The sequence below is a fragment of the Pelobates fuscus genome, chromosome 5 (assembly GCF_036172605.1).
Source record: "Pelobates fuscus isolate aPelFus1 chromosome 5, aPelFus1.pri, whole genome shotgun sequence".
NCBI classification, from domain to species: domain Eukaryota; kingdom Metazoa; phylum Chordata; class Amphibia; order Anura; family Pelobatidae; genus Pelobates; species Pelobates fuscus.
The window spans coordinates 111,419,111-111,438,956 of NC_086321.1; the positions used below are offsets into that span (position 1 = coordinate 111,419,111).

Here is a 19,846-nt window from a genome sequence, read left to right on the forward strand (position 1 = left end):
GCATACCTTGCCACAATAGCTAGAGTATGCAGAGTCAAACAAAGGTATACATTAGTTATGCATTGAAAAAAAAAAACTGCACATTTTTATATTATTAACGCTGACCTCCGAGTTATATCTAGGCTGAGTAATAGTAAGAATAAGGAACAGGATTAGCGTAAGACATGTTATGTTGGTAAGAAAAACATTGCAAGCTATAAATGAGAGTCTAATATATGCTTAATTAACACGGTTAACAGTATTGTTGTTGTCAGGGAGCCCCTTTTTGCTCTAGCAGGTATAAGAAAGGCCTTAGTGGAGTGTGAGCTGTTATGCAGCAGAAACTACAGTCGTTCCTCTATTTGCACATGGGGTTTACATGAGTCAGGGGAAAAAGAAAATCCAGGGAAGTGAAGCTACCAGAAACAATATATAAGTGGAGCTGTTACCGCTCGTCGTTAAGTTCAACCGATGCCCCTGGGGGGTAATGCATAGCGTTCCAGTGTTGTGCCCATCTGCTCTCTGGCTTGATGGCTTGTCCTGGGATGCTTGGGGCCTGATCTGCCCATCAAGGCCCGATAGATCCTCCTCGCTGTTGTTAGGAAACTGTGTGAATAGGCTTGCTGGTTCCTCAGGCTTCCTGTGTTTGTCGGTTGGCTGGACTGGGGTTTTGCTTGTTTGCGTGGGGTAGCAGTCATCTCTCGGCGCTGATGCGCGTGTTTGCTTGCGGGTGGGTAGTGCCGTTTTTGGCGCCTTTTATGGGTCTGCTTCTTCAGGCTATTTGTGTCTCTCGGATGAGAGCCGGAGGGCAGTGCCACATGTGTGTACCAGTCCGGGATCTGTGTGAGTGATTGCCTTCCTCTCAGCTCGAGCCTCCTCCAGAAAGCTGCAAATATAGCCTCCAGCCTTGCTTGGATGTCAAGCCCCTGGGCTGCGCCATCATGCTTGCTGGCAGTCTCCGCCATTTTGTGGTCGGTTGGCTCTGCCTGGGGCTGCTGCCATTCTGCTCGGTCGGGCTCTCCTGGGGCCGAGAACCCCCATGGGGGGGAGGGGGGAAGAGGGCCTGTGTTCAAGATTGTAGCCGTTGGTGGCGGCGGGGGAGCGTCCGCCTCCTCCGCGCCGTCCATGTTTGTAGGCCTTAAGCAACGCACAGGTGAGTCCTGCAGGGTAGGCTGCTTGTTTGGTGCCATTGTGAGCCCCGCGATATCACTTTGTGGTTTGTGACCCGTTTGTGGCTTTTAAGGTCTGTCTGCGGCTTATAGTCAGCAATATGTACCTGGCATAGCAGGAGCAACTCACTCCTGCTTCCACTCAGTTCAGCCATGTACTATTTTTTTATCTTTATAGGTCTTTATATGGAACATCTCCTATACGTACCTGTACATGTACAGGGAGTGCAGAATTATTAGGAAAGTTGTATTTTTGAGGATTAATTTTATTATTGAACAACAACCATGTTCTCAATGAACCCAAAAAACTCATTAATATCAAAGCTGAATATTTTTGGAAGTAGTTTTTAGTTTGTTTTTAGTTATAGCTATTTTAGGGGGATATCTGTGTGTGCAGGTGACTATTACTGTGCATAATTATTAGGCAACTTAACAAAAAACAAATCTATACCCATTTCAATTATTTATTTTTACCAGTGAAACCAATATAACATCTCAACATTCACAAATATACATTTCTGACATTCAAAAACAAAACAAATCAGTGACCAATATAGCCACCTGTCTTTGCAAGGACACTCAAAAGCCTGCCATCCATGGATTCTGTCAGTGTTTTGATCTGTTCACCATCAACATTGCGTGCAGAAGCAACCACAGCCTCCCAGACACTGTTCAGAGAGGTGTACTGTTTTCCCTCCTTGTAAATCTCACATTTGATGATGGACCACAGGTTCTCAATGGGGTTCAGATCAGGTGAACAAGGAGGCAATGTCATTAGATTTTCTTATTTTATACCCTTTCTTGCCAGCCACGCTGTGGAGTACTTGGACGCGTGTGATGGAGCATTGTTCTGCATGAAAATCATGTTTTTCTTGAAGGATGCAGACTTCTTCCTGTACCACTGCTTGAAGAAAGTGTCTTCCAGAAACTGGCAGTAGGACTGGGAGTTGAGCTTGACTCCATCCTCAACCCGAAAAGGCCCCACAAGCTCATCTTTGATGATACCAGCCCAAAACAGTACTCCACCTCCACCTTGCTGGCGTCTGAGTCGGACTGGAGCTCTCTGCCCTTTACCAATCCAGCCACGGGCCCATCCATCTGGCCCATCAAGACTCACTCTCATTTCATCAGTCCATAAAACCTTAGAAAAATCAGTCTTGATATATTTCTTGGCCCAGTCTTGACGTTTCAGCTTGTGTGTCTTGTTCAGTGGTGGTCGTCTTTCAGCCTTTCTTACCTTGGCCATGTCTCTGAGTATTGCACACCTTGTGCTTTTGGTGATGTTGCAGCTCTGAAATATGGCCAAACTGGTGGCAAGTGGCATCTTGGCAGCTGCACGCTTGACTTTTCTCAGTTCATGGGCAGTTATTTTGCGCCTTGGTTTCTCCACACGCTTCTTGCGACCCTGTTGACTATTTTGAACGCTTGATTGTTCGATGATCACGCTTCAGAAGCTTTGCAATTTTAAGAGTGCTGCATCCCTCTGCAAGATATCTCACTATTTTTGACTTTTCTGAGCCTGTCAAGTCCTTCTTTTGATCCATTTTGCCAAAGGAAAGGAAGTTGCCTAATAATTATGCACACCTGATATAGGGTGTTGATGTCATTAGACCACACCCCTTCTCATTACAGAGATGCCCATCACCTAATATGCTTAATTGGTAGTAGGCTTTCGAGCCTATACAGCTTGGAGTAAGACAACATGCATAAAGAGGATGATGTGGTCAAAATACTCATTTGCCTAATAATTCTGCACTCCCTGTATAAGTATTAATATTGCCTGTTCTGATACACAGGGAGTGGTGTGTGTATTTGGCACTTGTTTCTTTTAGTACCCTCTGTTATTACTCTAAACAGTCTGAGGTCTGTAATACTGTAGATCAATTAAGACCTATTTGAATTAATTTTGTCGACTTTACATGGCACGTGCTACCTATTCTGCAAGGGCAACAAAGTTTATATCATGCTGGTTTCATTTGAGTGTGGTCAAAGGTTCTACTCCAAATAGGATTCATAGGTTTATTTTCCTGCCTTATTTTATTGCTGTAAACGATGAAAGCTTTAATTTGCTAAATGGGCATAGTAAAAAACCTTTTAAAATCATGTGATTGTTTCAAAGATAAGTTTAGAAGCGAGGAAATGTTCTACGTGCGTTGCTTCCGTGTATAAATTATATCAAATGAAAGCAAGTAACTGGAAATATTGAAAACCGTAAACCCTGAGCACTGCTATGATATATTTTGTCAAGGTGACTGTTCTCTGGAGCCTGTATGATGAAATGGGGAAGTCTCGTCCCCACCAATCCTTCATCCCTAGAAGCTGTTATCTTTCACAGACGCCTAGCAGTGTAGGCTGTCTGGAGTTGCAGACACAATATGGCTGTTTGTGAAAGTACCAATAAGATGGCTGACACCCAGAGTATTTATCATGTATCTAAACATGTTAATATTTGCATGGGAGTCTACATGTTATTAAAATAATTACAGCAAATAATGCTTAAGTGACTGCTTGTTTGAATATTTAACTGTCCCCATACCTTTCTTCTACAATGTTGAGGGTTAGGCAGCTTAATACAAACAGATTGGAAGAAATCGACCATAGAACCATTCTTAAAGGACCACTATAGTGCCCTGAGGGTGCCCCCACCCTCAGGGACCCCCTCCCGCTGGGCTCTGGAGAGAGGAAGGGGTTAAAATCTTACCTTTCTCCAGCGCTGGGCGGGGAACTTTCCTCCTCCTTCCTCGCAACGTCATCGGCTGAATGCGCATTCGTGGCAGGAGCCGCGCGCGGATTCTGCCGTTCTCATAGGAAAGCATTTACAATGCTTTCCTATGGACGCTGTTGTCTTCTCACTGTGATTTTCACAGTGAGAAGCACGCAAGCGCCTCTAGCGGCTGTCAATCAGACAGCCACTAGAGGCTCTGGAGGCTGCATTAACCCTCAGTATAAACATAGCAGTTTCTCTGAAACTATGTTTACAGAAAAAAAAGGGGTTAACCCTAGCTGGACCAGGCACCCAGACCACTTCATTAAGCTGAAGTGGTCTGGGTACCTATAGTCGTCCTTTAAACCCTACACTCAGATTGGTCATTTTTCATAAATGACCCCAGTTGCTGTCAAGTAAAAACAGCAAGTCGGTCAATGCTCTGAAAAAGAAGCAAAGGGAAACTTGAAGAGCTATTATCAGACCAATGCAGCACTTTTTTAATTTGACTCTAGGTCAAAGATGAGAGGAATGTTTAGATGGTGTTCAATACCGGATAACGATCTAGTTGCTTCCTAGTATTTTATGCCATTTTCATCTGCATTTCTTCCAACTTGTTAATAAAATGTGAACAGCATTAGTTCTGTTAAAGGGAAACTCCAGTGCCAGGAAAACAATCAGTTTTCCTGGCACTGGAGGTACCCTCTCCCTCCCACCCACCAATTCCCGGTTACTGAAGGGGTGAAAACCCCTTCAGTCACTTACCTGAGGCAGCGGCGATGTCCCTCGTCGCTGTCTCCTCCTCCGCTCCTCCTTCTGATTCCGTTGGCCGGTAGGCGAGACTGATCCCGCCCACCGGCCGAGGAGACCTAATGCGCATGCGCGGCACATGCGCATTAGCACTCATAGAAACATAGAATGTGACGGCAGATAAGAACCATTCGGCCCATCTAGTCTGCCCAGTTTTCTAAATACTTTCATTAGTCCCTGGCCTTATCTTATAGTTAGGATAGCCTTATGCCTATCCCACGCATGCTTAAACTCCTTTACTGTGTTAAAAGATTTCCAATGCTTTCCTATGGGGAAATGAGCGACGCTGGAGGTCCTCACACAGCGTGAGGACGTCCAGCGACGCTCTCGCAAAGAATCTTTGCTAGAAATCAGGAAGTTCCCTCTAGTGGCTGTCTGGTAGACAGCCACTAGAGGAGAAGCTAACCCTGCAATGTAATTATTGCAGTTTATAAAAAACTGCAATAATTACACTTGCAGGGTTAGGAGTAGTGGGAGTTGGCACCCAGACCACTCCAATGGGCAGAAGTGGTCTGGGTGCCTGGAGTGTCCCTTTAAATTGGGGCTAGATTAGTTTCTTCACGCTACTCAGCAAATATCCCCAATCAGGTGTTCTGCACAGGCAGACTTAATTTCCTTAGTCATATATGTCAAGGACTAGATTGATAATCGGCCTGTGTTCACATGAGCAGATCCGGAAAGCTTGCAGTGAAAAAACTGCACTGTAAACCAGTGGTCCTTAGCCCTTTTATGGCTGGAATATAGGTAATGGACATATTGGCTTGGTAGCTCATGCAATTGCAGCAAACCAAAATAATGTATACAAAAGACCATATTTAGACTTTTGCCAGTCTGAAAAGGATGTCCGTTCTGAGGAAGGAAAGGCTCCTGGCCAATATCATATTTGTGTTCCAACAATTAGGAATTCAAATTTGGCTCAGCCTAAAGCTTCAAGGAATACTCTAATATTACAACATATAATTTATTTAATGCAAGTGTTCCTTTAGATGTAAGAGACCCAGAGACCCTCTTTTGTTTCAAAGTGCCATATAAATGAACTATAATCAATGTTAAGTCTCTCTAGTGGCTGTTAGAAAGCATGTTCAAATGTAAATTTGCCATGCCCTTGGAAATTATGAGATATATATATATATATATATATATATATATATATATATATATATATATATATATATATATATAGCGCCATCAAATTCCGCAGCGCTTTACAATGGGTGGACGAACAGACATGTAGTTGTAACCAGACAAGTTGGACACACAGGAACAGAGGGGTTGAGGGCCCTGCTCAATGAGCTTACATGCTAGAGGGAGTGGGGTAAAATGACACAAAAAGGTAAGGATAGTATTAGACTAGTGACAGTTGCAGAAGAGGAATCAGTCAGGAGCTATTAACAGTTTAATTGATACGCTTTTATGAAGAAGTGGGTTTTTAATGATTTTTTTTTTTTGAAGGAGTGGAGACTGGGTGAGCATCTAACGGAGGAGGGAAGAGAGTTCCACAGGAACGGTGCAGCCCTCGAGAAATCTTGAGGAAATTATTTATAAAATATATTTTACCAGGAAGGATACATTTGAGATTTTTCTCGTTTTCATATATGCCCTGTGTCAACAAAACATTGCCGTGTTACAAAAAAGGAAAAATAACATTGCGGTGTGTGTATGTATGTGTCTCTGTGCAGGGCCGCCACCAGAGATTTTGGGGCCCCTAACTCAGCTCAGGGTCTGGGCCCCCTGTGGCCCGCCTCCAATCCCGCCCACAGTGTCCGCCTCTAAATCCCACCCACAGGAATACACACACACACACATACTAACAGACATACACGCATATAGGCATACATACATGACCACTTCCTCCCAGCAGCACTTGCTGCGGTTGTTTTTTTTATTTTTAAAGGGGCCCGGTCACGCTATACCACGGCCACAGCGCTGACTGGGCCCCTGAAGATATAGGGCCCATCGGGTGGCCCTAAGTGCGTGGGCCCGTGACAACTGTTATGGTTGTCACCCCCTGATGGTGTCTGTGTCTGTGTCTCTCTCTCTTTAACTGTAGTTAACCATGACAGGTGAACTGTATTGAGGTATATTACCATAGATCTCGTAAAGGATCTTAAATGTCCATATTTTACATTGTCTGAGAAAAGTGACTGGGTATTTGCACCAAAATCACTACATTAAAATCTTGATATTGGGTACTATATGCCCCTTTAAAAAAACAAAACCTAAAAAAGAAAAACCTGTGCTCTAAACCAAGGTTTGGTCAATCCATCTCTAAGCACCTTACAACAAGCCTAGCTAGATATTTCTTTTGAATAGTGGCTTGTTTGTTATGCATCTTTTGTCCAACTTTAGAGTTGGAAATGTATTGATGTTTCACATGTTGTAAAACATATGCAGTGTTGGTATAGGACGACTTACTTTTGTGACCTAAGCAGAACACAAAACTATTGTATTTTCTACGTACTTTGTAGGCTTTAAATTCTTCATTACGTGAGTACGGTGTCCACTCCTGTAGCATAATTTTAGAACTTATGAAAGCAAGGTGTAACCTGACGAGGATAGGCTCCGGGGAATTAAATTTAACATTTATTACTTTTCAGACCAACCGTTTATTTTTGTTACATCCTGCAAGTTCTCTAAATTCTTAGACCCCACCCGCATAACTTCCATAAACTTGAGCTTTGTTTATTATCTTTATGCATATAGCATTTATAGTTTTAACACACAAGGAAACAAGCACAAAGATAAAGTGTTGGTTTAACTATTTCTATTCACTTTCTTCAGATGGATTTTTTAGTCTGTCAGTTTGAAGTTTTCAGAATCTAACCTAATTTTGCCCTTGCTTTATAGGGTTTTTTTATTTTTTTGTCACTAATTGCCAATTATTTTTGTGTTCTGTGGAGGACCACCCTGTAAACCTATTACAATCTTAATTCAAGAGCGGTACCATTTTCTAAAAGGGGTTTGTGTAAAAAGTTCTGGGTCTGCTAGATTGAAGGGGCTTCCAATATTCCGCTTTCTGTTAACGTTCATTTTAAAAGCACTCCAGATGACTTTCTCCGCCAATGAGAGAATCCTTTTTATTGTAGAGCTTGGCTCAGGAGAGCAAAAGGAAGCTTTTGTTTAAGAAAATAAAAAATGTTAAGGAGGGTGTATGTGTGGTAACAATGGGAGTTTGTGACATGCGTAACAGGAGCAATGCCAAAATACAGAGACGGTATACATTTGCTGCAGCACTGAATATATTGTAATTAAATACTGTACTGTAATTTAACAAAAAGGGAGTTTTATAGAAAGCGAAGAAATTCCTTTTTAATAGAGTAGTTTGTATTTGCGCGCGTGTGTGCGTGTGTGCGTGTGTGCGTGTGTGCGTGTGTGCGTGTGTGTGTTTTTATGCATGCATGTATATATGTGTGTGTATATGTATATTTTCACTGACTGGCTAAAAAATTTAAAACTACCGTATATACTCGAGTATAAGCCGAGTTTTTCAGCACATTTTTTGTGCTGAAAAACCCCAACTCGGCTTATACTCGAGTCAATAGTCTGTATTATGGCAATTTGCATTGCCATAATACAGACTGAGGGAGAGGGGGCTGCAGAGATCGTTACTTACCTCTCCTGCAGCTCCTGTCAGCTCTCTCCTCCTCCGCGCCGTCCGTTCAGCACCTCGGTCAGCTCCCACTGTGAGTCTCGCGAGAGCCGGCTCTCGCGAGACTTACAGTGTGAGCTGACAGAAGAGCTGACCGGACGGCGCGGAGGAGGAGAGAGCTGACAGGAGCTGCAGGAGAGGTAAGTAACGATCTCTGCAGCCCCCCTCTCCCCCCCACTGAACCACCAATGACACTGGACCACCAGGGAGTAAGAGCCCCCCTCCCTGGCCAGCAAGCAAGCAGGGAGGGGGGATGGAAAAATAAATTAAATAATAATAATTAAATAAAAAATAATAAGAAGAAATAATAATGAAAAAATATATAAAAATAATAATAAAAAAATAAGTAAAATAATAAAATTGCCCACCCGCCCACCACTGCAACACACACACACACACACACTGCACACACACACACACACACACACTGCGCACTCACACACACACACACTGCACACTGCACGCACACTGCACACACACACTGCACGCACACTGCACTCACACACACGCACACTGCACTCACACACACACACACTGCACTCACACACACACACACTGCACTCACACACACACACACTGCACTCACACACACACACACTGCACTCACACACACACACACTGCACTCACACACACACACACACTGCACTCACACACACACACTGCATTCATACACACACACTGCATTCATACACACACACACTGCATTCATGCACACACACACTGCGCACGCACACACACTGCGCACGCACACACACTGCACACTGCACACACACACACACACTGCACACACACACACACACTGCACTCACACACACACACACACCACTCACACACACACACTGCATTCATACACACACACACTGCATTCATACACACACACACTGCATTCATGCACTCACACACACTGCATTCATGCACTCACACACACTGCATTCATGCACTCACACACACTGCATTCATACACACACACTGCATTCATACACACACACACTGCATTCATACACACACACACTGCATTCATACACACACACACTGCATTCATACACACACACACTGCATTCATACACACACACACTGCATTCATACACACACACACTGCATTCATACACACACACACTGCATTCATGCACACACACACTGCATTCATACACACACACACTGCATTCATACACACACACACTGCATTCATACACACACACACTGCATTCATACACACACTGCACTCATACACACTGCACTCATACACACACTGCACTCATACACACACTGCACTCACACACACACTGCACTCACACACACACTGCACTCACACACACACTGCACTCACACACACACTGCACTCACACACACACTGCACTCACACACACACTGCACTCACACACACACTGCACTCACACACACACTGCACTCACACACACACTGCACTCACACACACACTGCATTCATAGACACGCACTGCATTCATAGACACGCACTGCATTCATACACACACACGCACTGCATTCATACACACACACGCACTGCATTCATACACACACACACTGCACACATACACATATACACACACTGCACTCATACACACACGCTGCACTCATACACACACGCTGCACTCACACACACACGCTGCACTCACACACACACGCTGCACTCACACACACACGCTGCACTCACACACACACGCTGCACTCACACACACACACACTGCACTCACACACACACACACACTGCACTCACACACACACTGCATTCATACACACACACACTGCATTCATGCACACACACACTGCATTCATGCACACACACACTGCATTCATGCACACACACACTGCATTCATACTCACACACACTGCATTCATACACACACACTGCATTCATACACACACACTGCATTCATACACACACACACTGCATTCATACACACACACACTGCATTCATACACACACACACTGCACTCATACACACACACACTGCACTCATACACACACACACTGCACTCACACACACACACTGCACTCACACACACACACTGCACTCACACACACACTGCACTCACACACACACTGCACTCACACACACACTGCACTCACACACACACTGCACTCACACACACACTGCACTCACACACACACTGCACTCACACACACACGCACTGCATTCATACACACACGCACTGCATTCATACACACACGCACTGCATTCATAGACACACGCACTGCATTCATAGACACGCACTGCATTCATACACACACACGCACTGCATTCATACACACACACGCACTGCACTCATACACACACGCTGCACTCATACACACACGCTGCACTCATGCACTCACACACGCTGCACTCATGCACTCACACACGCTGCATTCATGCACTCACACACACTGCATTCATACACACACACACTGCATTCATACACACACACACTGCATTCATACACACACACACTGCATTCATACACACACACACTGCATTCATACACACACACACTGCATTCATACACACACACTGCATTCATACACACACTGCACTCATACACACACTGCACTCATACACACACTGCACTCATGCACACACTGCACTCATGCACACACTGCACTCATGCACACACTGCACTCATGCACACACACTGCACTCACACACACACTGCACTCACACACACACTGCACTCACACACACACTGCACTCACACACACACTGCACTCACACACACACTGCACTCACACACACGCACTGCATTCATACACACACGCACTGCATCCATAGACACACGCACTGCATTCATACACACACACGCACTGCATTCATACACACACGCACTGCACACATACACATATACACACACTGCACTCATACACACACGCTCCACTCATACACACACGCTCCACTCATACACACACGCTGCACTCATACACACACGCTGCACTCATACACACACGCTGCACTCATACACACACGCTGCACTCATACACACGCTGCACTCATACACACGCTGCACTCATACACACGCTGCACTCATACACACACGCTGCACTCATACACACACGCTGCACTCATACACACACGCTGCACTCATACACACACGCTGCACTCATACACACACGCTGCACTCATACACACACTGCATTCATTATACACACACTGTAAATAAATATTCAATTAATATATTTTTTTAGGATCTAATTTTATTTAGAAATTTACCAGTAGCTGCTGCATTTCCCACCCTAGTCTTATACTCGAGTCAATAAGTTTTCCCAGTTTTTTGGGGTAAAATTAGGGGCCTCGGCTTATATTCGGGTCGGCTTATACTCGAGTATATACGGTAAGTGGTAATAGAGGAAGTGCGGACAGATTAGTAACCGTATGCTGTTTTCTACATTTTGTATTTATGTTCTAAATACAATCCAATAGGAGAAGAGTGTATAATGTCCTGTTTTGCCTGTGGCCCGGAAATTGATTGCTTCTAGGTTTAGATTTGAATACGGTTTGACTTTAAAATTATATTGTTGCTTTCCTCATCCTTGTGCGTTGTTTATTATTTTTATTTATTTTTTAAGCATTAAAAAAAAGTAGTGATATCTGGCAGTAGTGAAAGTTACTAGTGACTGATAATCTAATGGTATGTAGGGCATTTTATTCTGGTGACTCCAATACAGCACCGTTCAAACTGTACGTTCACTAGCATGCTGCATTACCTTGTGCTCCTTAATGCATTTTTGTCAAGTGATTAGCAAACACGTGAGGCTGTAAATAAGGCAAGGGAAAAAGACTCGTGAGTCATGTCCACAGATCAACTTCCTCTTGTGTCATCTTCGTCAAATAAAGCAGTCAGGCACCATTCAGTTTGTAAGAGCAGTTTGATGAAGTGAGGCGAGCTGAAGGTAAGATATGGTTCTTTGTTAAGTCAATTTGTTGAACCTGAATGGCTACAAGTCTTCATAGTGTAAAATGTAATCCAGAAGCCTTTATTTTCTCCATATGTGTGGTATTCTTTTAAAAAAATTATATTTATATATTTAGATTTGTTTTGTTTTTTTTGGTTTTTTTCTTAAACATGTATATAGTGGGGGGAGGGGGGGTAAGGTTTCAAAAAGTGCAGCATTAATTTAGTTTGAATTTTAAATCCAGTTGTCTCTATTTTTATTTTTTTTATGGAAAGAAAGTAGATTTGTGTTTTTTTTTGTTTTTGTGTTTTTTTTTGTTTGGTTTTTAAAAACATTTGTTTGATCGAAGATCTCGTTTTCTGTTTTGTCTTTTCAATGGTAACTAAGAATTGTTCAATTATTTGGTTGCTCAAGAACCAGACTAACTTCATTTTAGTCTGGTTTATATGAAAATAAGCCCTTCAGCAGATGGTAACCTTTCTGTTCAGCATATTTCTCCGCACTGGGATCTCTTAATATCTCTTGAAATTTGTGTTTTCCTGCAACACTTTACCAGGCTTGTTAGACACGTTCTTTGTTAAAGTGACAGCTCTATGTTGTTGATCCTAAAGGGGTTAAATGGATTTGTAAATAAATGCAAACCTTAAACGTTCGTGTGCTTTTTAAAGAATATGTTTAGCCTGTACACTTTCAAAATTTATAATTTTAGTTAGGACATACTTGTTCAAAGGCTTTTCTTCCATGCTCCCGGAGCATCTGGAAAATAAGGCAGCTCAGATATAAATCTGTAATTCTTTACATTTTCTAATAAAAGCTAATTTTAAAATAATTGCTCTAGAGTGTGTGTGTGTGTGTGTTCTTGAAAACTTGTGGAAGCGTTACCTAGTGGCCTTTCCCATTCATTTTGTAATATATTCTGTTTTTTCACACGTTTATGGCATGGTTGGTAAAATCATTCCATGTGTCATGGTTAATACGTTACAAATGTATCCTATATTATGCTTCGGTTTTCACCAACCAGCAATAGTTTGTGTAGGTGTACGAGAAAGGCAAAAAAACTACTTATCCAGTCATGCAAGTTTGTCAAATTTATCTGTATTAGTCTTTTTTAAAAAAAAAAGTGTGTATAATTTTTATTTAAAAAAAAAAAAAAAAATATATATATATATATATATATATATATATATATATATATATATATATCTATATCTCTCTTACTTAAGCATCTGTCTTTTGTTTTTTGTTTAAAAATGAAAAGTACTTCCATTGGCTTGTTCCTGCAATGTAAGGTGTTTATGGCTTAGTTTTTTTATTTATTGCAAGGTACAAGTGATTCAATCATTTCAGTCTCCCATTGGCATTTTATTCCCTCAAATTTTTTTGATGTGAGCAGCTGTTACCTCTTGGTGGGTTCAGATGTTCCTTATTGTATTACGAGATCTTTTTAGTGTTGATTAGGATCACATAGTGTTGAAATTCAAGATTTAGTTTCCTTTTGTGGTGTGCTGCATTTAAATGTTTCTGTGCCATAGGTTTGTTTTTTTTTTTTGGTTTTTTTTTTATATAGTCTTCAATTCTCGGGCACACTCAAGGGGATATGATTCAAGGAACAATGGTTAATTTGATCTTTTTGCCTTTTTATCACCAGTTCTGACACAGAAAATGGATCAGGCGTCAAGAAGAATACTAGAAAGTCATATACTCCATGTGCACAAATTCTGATTAATGATGTTGAACTGACAGACGATACAAACAAACTTCTTGTCCCACGGTACTGTGTGTGTGTATAACTTGTAATCCAGCAAAATTAATGTTGATTATCTGCATAATATTGACTTCAAAGAAAATGTTGAAAATATCTGCAAACTTTTTAGTTTTTTTTTTTTTTTCTGAGACTATTGACATGAAATGTTACTTAATGTTCGTGTAGTTAAGATTTGTACATAGGTGGAATGCTAAATATTTTCACAACACTCGAAGATGTTCATGTAGTGTTGTACAGCAGACAAGCTACATTTTGGTTGGCCAGATTTTAATCAAACCTCTCCTATGTGAACCTTTCGATTGTTCACAACAAAAGAAGCCAAGTCTGGGTTTTTTAATTTTATTTATTTTGGGGGGGATGCCGGGCAGGTTCTTAAGCTATATTTGCACTACCATTCTGCTTCTTAATTAGCTGATAAAATCCATCAAATATGAAAATAACAGAAACCCATTCAGCTCATAATAAATTCAACAAATGTTAATTTTATTCGCTGAATGTAAGTGCCTAGTGAACACTTTTGCATCAACAAAAGTTTTCTGCAAGTAATGGAATGTCATTTATAAACTTATCATAAACTTGGTGAGTTAAAACCGTGGGCACAATTTGTAATACATTTTTTACTTATTTTTATGTTAAAATAAAAAAATTAATAGGGCATGGTATTTAAAAAAAATAAATAATAAAAAAATACATTACTTCCTTAAGCTTATAAAATGATTTGTTTTACCTTTTTTTTTAAATTTTTTTTTTTTTTTTTTGCAATAAATGCTTTAGTGTGACGGAAATAAATCTGAACTGTGAAATGGGATGTCACCTGTAAAACTTATACAATATTATAAAATTACAGCATAAAAAATGGCAGCATCGATTTTGCTACTCTAAAAAATAAAAAAAAAAAATGTATAAAGTGGTTCACAAATCAGGTCACATTACTTGTTCTTTGTGTCTCGATTCCCATATGTAAAGGTTTTGTTTAATGAAGGGAACTGTGACACATGCCAGGTGTGCTCGGTACAGCCAGTTTATTTAATGTTTGGCGTCTGTATGTGTATCACATTGGCAGAACAGCGGACCATTTAACGCCAGGTGTACTTTAAATAACTGGTTCTGTGAACACAGAAAATTAATTCTCAAACAATGACTGCCTCTCCATACTCTGTTTTACAGTCTACTGGATAAATGTTTGGTATTGTTTTTGTCTTCACTTTTTAGGTCACAAACCTATGATTCCTCTTTAAACCTCAACATGAAGAATGAACTGAAGCATGAAAGAAAAAAAGCCTCTTCTAGTCAGGTGAGACAAGTTTAAATCTACAGCTACGTGCAAAAAAAAAAAAAAAAAACCCTATTTAAATGCTGCTACAATTAATAGATGTGTTCATGCATTTTGAAATGTCTAATTTTCGTATTAAGAAAAATAGCAATGGGAGAAGAATATGTAATGATGAATGTTCTACAATTAACTTGCAAGTTCCAAGAAGTCAGACCATTAATGGAAAGCGAAAAGGATCTAAATGTGTAGAAGTAAATACGTAGCTGCATCATTTGCCTTACTCTGAGCAGCCTGTACAGTTTATATTAAAGGCAAGTGATTGGGAGCTATGGAACATTTCAAACGGGTATAAAAACCCAAAGATTCTTGGCATATAACATTTAGCATTTTATAAAACAGGTGTTATAATAGTAGCTACAGAATGTTTGAACCATAATTATCATTCACCCACCCCAAAGGAGATTTGATCTAAAATAGAAAAAAAAAAATCCAACCCAAAAGTACATGGGGTACATCTCTGCAAACCAGTATTTATTTTGTAACCCTTTGAAATATCGTAATTTTATATATTGCTTTTGTGCGACTTTCTTTTAATCTCTTAGCTCTATGAAGAGGTTAATGATTATATAAACATAAACAAACTTTACTCCCAAATACAGATATTCCTTGGTCTAACTAAGTGATTGTAGGGGCCAGCATCTCCAACAAACTTGTAACACTATCACAAAATGTAAGACTCTACAGTGAATTTATTATCAAGGCACAGAATATCCTCCGTTTGGCATTTTTGTTTTCGGTGTTTGGTTTAACCCATGTTTACATTTGAAAAAGGCTTGATTCCACTCTGGAATAGTAAAATGCCTCTATGTGATGGTTTGTTTTAAGGAAAAGTGGCAAGGTAACATTGTAATTAATTTATAAAATATTTTACCAGGAAAGATACATTGAGATTTCTCTCGTTTTCAAGTATGTCCTGGGTCAACAAATCATTGCATTGTTACAATTAGGGTACAATAAAATACAAAAACAATATTAATACATAATATATACAAAATTTAACATGGAACAGGTAGGAAATATATAATCAACCATGACAGGTGCATTCTGTTTTGAGGGATCTCTTAAAGGACTTTAGGCTTAGGGAAGATTTTAAATTGTGCGGGAGGTCGTTCCACAATTGCGGTGCTCTGTAGGAGGAGGATCGGGCTGCTTTCTTTTTGTATTGAGGTAGACTAAATAAAGTGCTGGTACTGGATCAGAGGTTATAGGAAGTGGGAACAGCTGGGGAAAGCATTGTGTTCAGGTAGGGTGGGAGTTTCCCAGAAAAGCTCTTAAACACAAGGCTGGAAAGATGAAGGGTGCGTCTGGATTCCAGCGACACAGTTTAGTTCTTTTAGCATGTCACAATGGTGGGTCCTGTAATTACATTGTAGCACAAATCGGCAGAACGACCCTACAGCAATGGTTACTTGACAGCATATTAAATATATAATATTTAAAGGTCTTTTAAGCCAAAAATACATTAGAGTATCAATAATCCATCAAGGAGATGCATCAATTGGAAAGAAAAGAAAAAGAGAGGTGTATAATCACTTTTTTAGCAGACAATGCCCTGTAGTAGGGTCATATATTACAAATTGGGGCCTTGTTTCAATGAAACATGTCTAAATTATTTCAGACTGCAAAATTAAGTAAATCTAAAAGGACACCATAATCTTAGAAAGAAATTATCCAGAGGCAATTAATAGACGTGCACTTTGTTTTGATACAAATCAAATTTCGTCAGTCTGAATTTCCTAGTCAACCGAAAACGAATGGATACTTTCAGATTTACTAATTTTGATAAGGATTGCAAATTCTGAAGTTATCTACTAAAAAAGGGATTTCTTTTATGAGCTTTCAGATGGTTAGTAGATAGCACCCTAATTTGCTACCCTTTAATAGGGAAAACCCATGTATCGCAAATAAGCGAATTGGCTACTAAACCAAACTTGATCTTTTAGCAGATCACTTGCTAAATTGGCACTTTGTAACTTGGCTGCCACCTTCTTTCCTTTCCCATTTGAAATATAGTGTCTGAATTTCTATAAAAACTAGTTAAAGGAGCTGAAAATGTAAGTACTGCATTAACAGAAGCAACATCCGTGCAAATGTTGTTCATATGGGGCTTCGTTGAATGCATTACTATAATCACAATCCATAGTGCCCAGTAATAGTCTGAGACATGGGACGTACAGACATTATACTGTGGAGACTTCTTTCCTGAACAAATGGTGTACTCTAGCAACAGCTGCAAAGGGAAGCCAATGCTGGGACCATTTGTGTTAAACTTCATTTCTATCCAATCCATCCAGTGTTCCAACATCTAGTGCGTTGGCAGATTTAAAGTAGTTTAGGAATGGGGGACCCGCTTGGTTTGGAATAGGAATAGGATATATGTTGGCATTTTGTTTCTGGTTCACCCCTCTCCATCCCTTACATTATACACTTATTTTTTTATTTTTTTTTAGTCTTTCAAGGCCAATGCGCACTATCACAAAGCATTTAAGGACATTCCGAAGGAGGAGTTTTTAAGAGAAAGTAAGTAACCTGTAGCTATGAATGGAATTTTAATTATTGGGTGTACCTCTTTTATGCCATAGATTTGAAAATGTAAAGTGAGGTGTACATTTTGTACAATGTGTATTATACAACTAATCTATATTTAAAAAAGACCCTGCCCATTGTACCGTATTGTGTCTATATGTCTATAACTGAATGCTCACTGTCTTATTAATTTTGCTTCAAGATGAATTGTAAGAGGTGTAGGTAAGACCTGAAGCCTCTGCAATGAGTTGTACACATTTGCCCTCCTTTTTGGCACAATTACAATTAAAGTCTCAGATTTTCATTCTGTATTCTTTTCTTGTTAATCAGAAAATCGTTGTCTTACAAAATATACTGAATACGAGAGACCACAATAGACCAACTAAACACACCTTGGCAGTCTTAATTTTGGCAGAAAATTTCTATTTAGTTTTAGTCAGTCGTCTGACTAAAAAGCCATTTTTGTTTGTCGTATTTTAGTCATCTTAATTGTTTTAGTCGACTAAATCTCCAGTAGATTTTAGTCAACACAACAAAAATTGGGTTTAGTTAAAGCCTCTGTCTATTTTGCCCCTCAAGGTGTCTCTCTCCCAAGCATTTTTCTCTCTTTTGCCCCTTCCACAGCCCTTCTGTGCAGTGTTAACATTTCAATTTGGTTTGTATTTTTTTTTTTACTAGTCTTATTTTAGTCATGTGAATTGTTTTTTTTTTTTTGTTTTGTTTGTGGTTTTTTTGTCGACAAAATTAACACTGCACCTTAGGAGTAATTAAGATGGTGTAGTATGGAATTGTGAGAAACGGTCCCTTCCCCTGGTTTGCGCATGTTTAATTAGTTGGGCAACTGGTTTGTGATTGTTTTTATTCCTCACACCTTCTCCTTAATTACCCCTAATGCAGTTTCATGCTTAAGCCTGGCTGGCTACACTGTGTGGTCTGTAACCTTCCTTCTGGGCTTCCTATGCAGCCATGTTTTGGGTCAATGTATAAACTGTGTTTAGTGTGGCTAATATAATTTGGAGATGCTATAAGCCTTTGCATGACTTTCTTGTGGTTGTGGCTTGTAGTTACCTGTGGACAACCCACTTTATAAGTCGCGTAAAGAGTGACTATTTTAAACACAACCATTCATAGAGATACTCTTATCCAACTTTAAAGTAAAGTCTAGTCTAGTCACTCATCGCTTCCTACTGTATGTCGGCGGGCCTATACGGTCTGCTATACACTAAATAAATGGGACATTATGTTTTTGGAACAGGATCCTTAAAAATCCAGAGGAGTAACTATTGCCCTTTAATTATTTATCACCTACAAAAAAAAAAAAAAAAAAAAAAAATGAAGGTCTGAAAACTAAACTTAGTAGTAGAAGTCCACACTACTCAAATTACTTCTGCCCTCAAACTGGATGCCTCCATCCTTTCAATCTTTGTTTTCCTTTCCTCCGGTTAGTGAGCATAAAGAATAATTCTGCTTCAACTTGTCCAATGCAACACGTGCCCTGGGTGTACCTTTACTGAACTTGACTGCAGTATGATGTGCTCCAATTTTTAACACAAAATGAACATCACATGGTGGTAAATGCTAATGCTAGTAGTCTTGTGTGTGTAAAATTACACCTCCATAGTGGTCAAGTGTAATTTTCTGAGAAGGGCCAATTCTCATTTCCAGACCAAATGGTTGTGATGGAAATTTTAACTTGAATGGTCCATGAATGGTAAATAAGCCCAATTCTGGCGTATTAACTTACCTTATCAGGAAATCATGTCCACTACATTGCTTATCGTCTTTCCCTTTATCATCCTTGCTTTCTAGGTTTCACTTGTGCTTTGCAGAAAGAAATCTTATACCACGGAAAGTTATACATTTCACAGAACTGGATTTGCTTTCATTCAAAGGTTTTTGGAAAGGACACAAAGGTTAGTAAAACAATCTTATCTTTTTATGTATTTTTGTCTTGGGTAACTGTGTGGGTAAAGGCGACTAAAAAAGGTAAAAAAAAAAATGGCAATTTGGAGTAGCTATTTGACT

General features: G+C 40.1%; 1 protein-coding gene across 3 annotated transcripts in view; it reads left to right on the forward strand.

The window, feature by feature from the left end:
• GRAMD2B (GRAM domain containing 2B) overlaps window positions 1–19,846 on the forward strand; it is a 117,463-nt gene that overhangs the window by 90,899 nt on the left and 6,718 nt on the right. For 2 of the 3 annotated variants that reach the window (XM_063456946.1, XM_063456947.1), the window contains exons 2-5: window positions 13,846–13,968; window positions 15,175–15,256; window positions 17,746–17,815; window positions 19,631–19,734. In XM_063456946.1, coding sequence (XP_063313016.1) covers window positions 13,846–13,968; window positions 15,175–15,256; window positions 17,746–17,815; window positions 19,631–19,734 — 379 coding nt within the window. Of the gene's footprint in view, window positions 1–11,882; window positions 12,195–13,845; window positions 13,969–15,174; window positions 15,257–17,745; window positions 17,816–19,630; window positions 19,735–19,846 lie in introns of those variants that run through there. The other variant, XM_063456948.1, reaches the window with a different exon arrangement.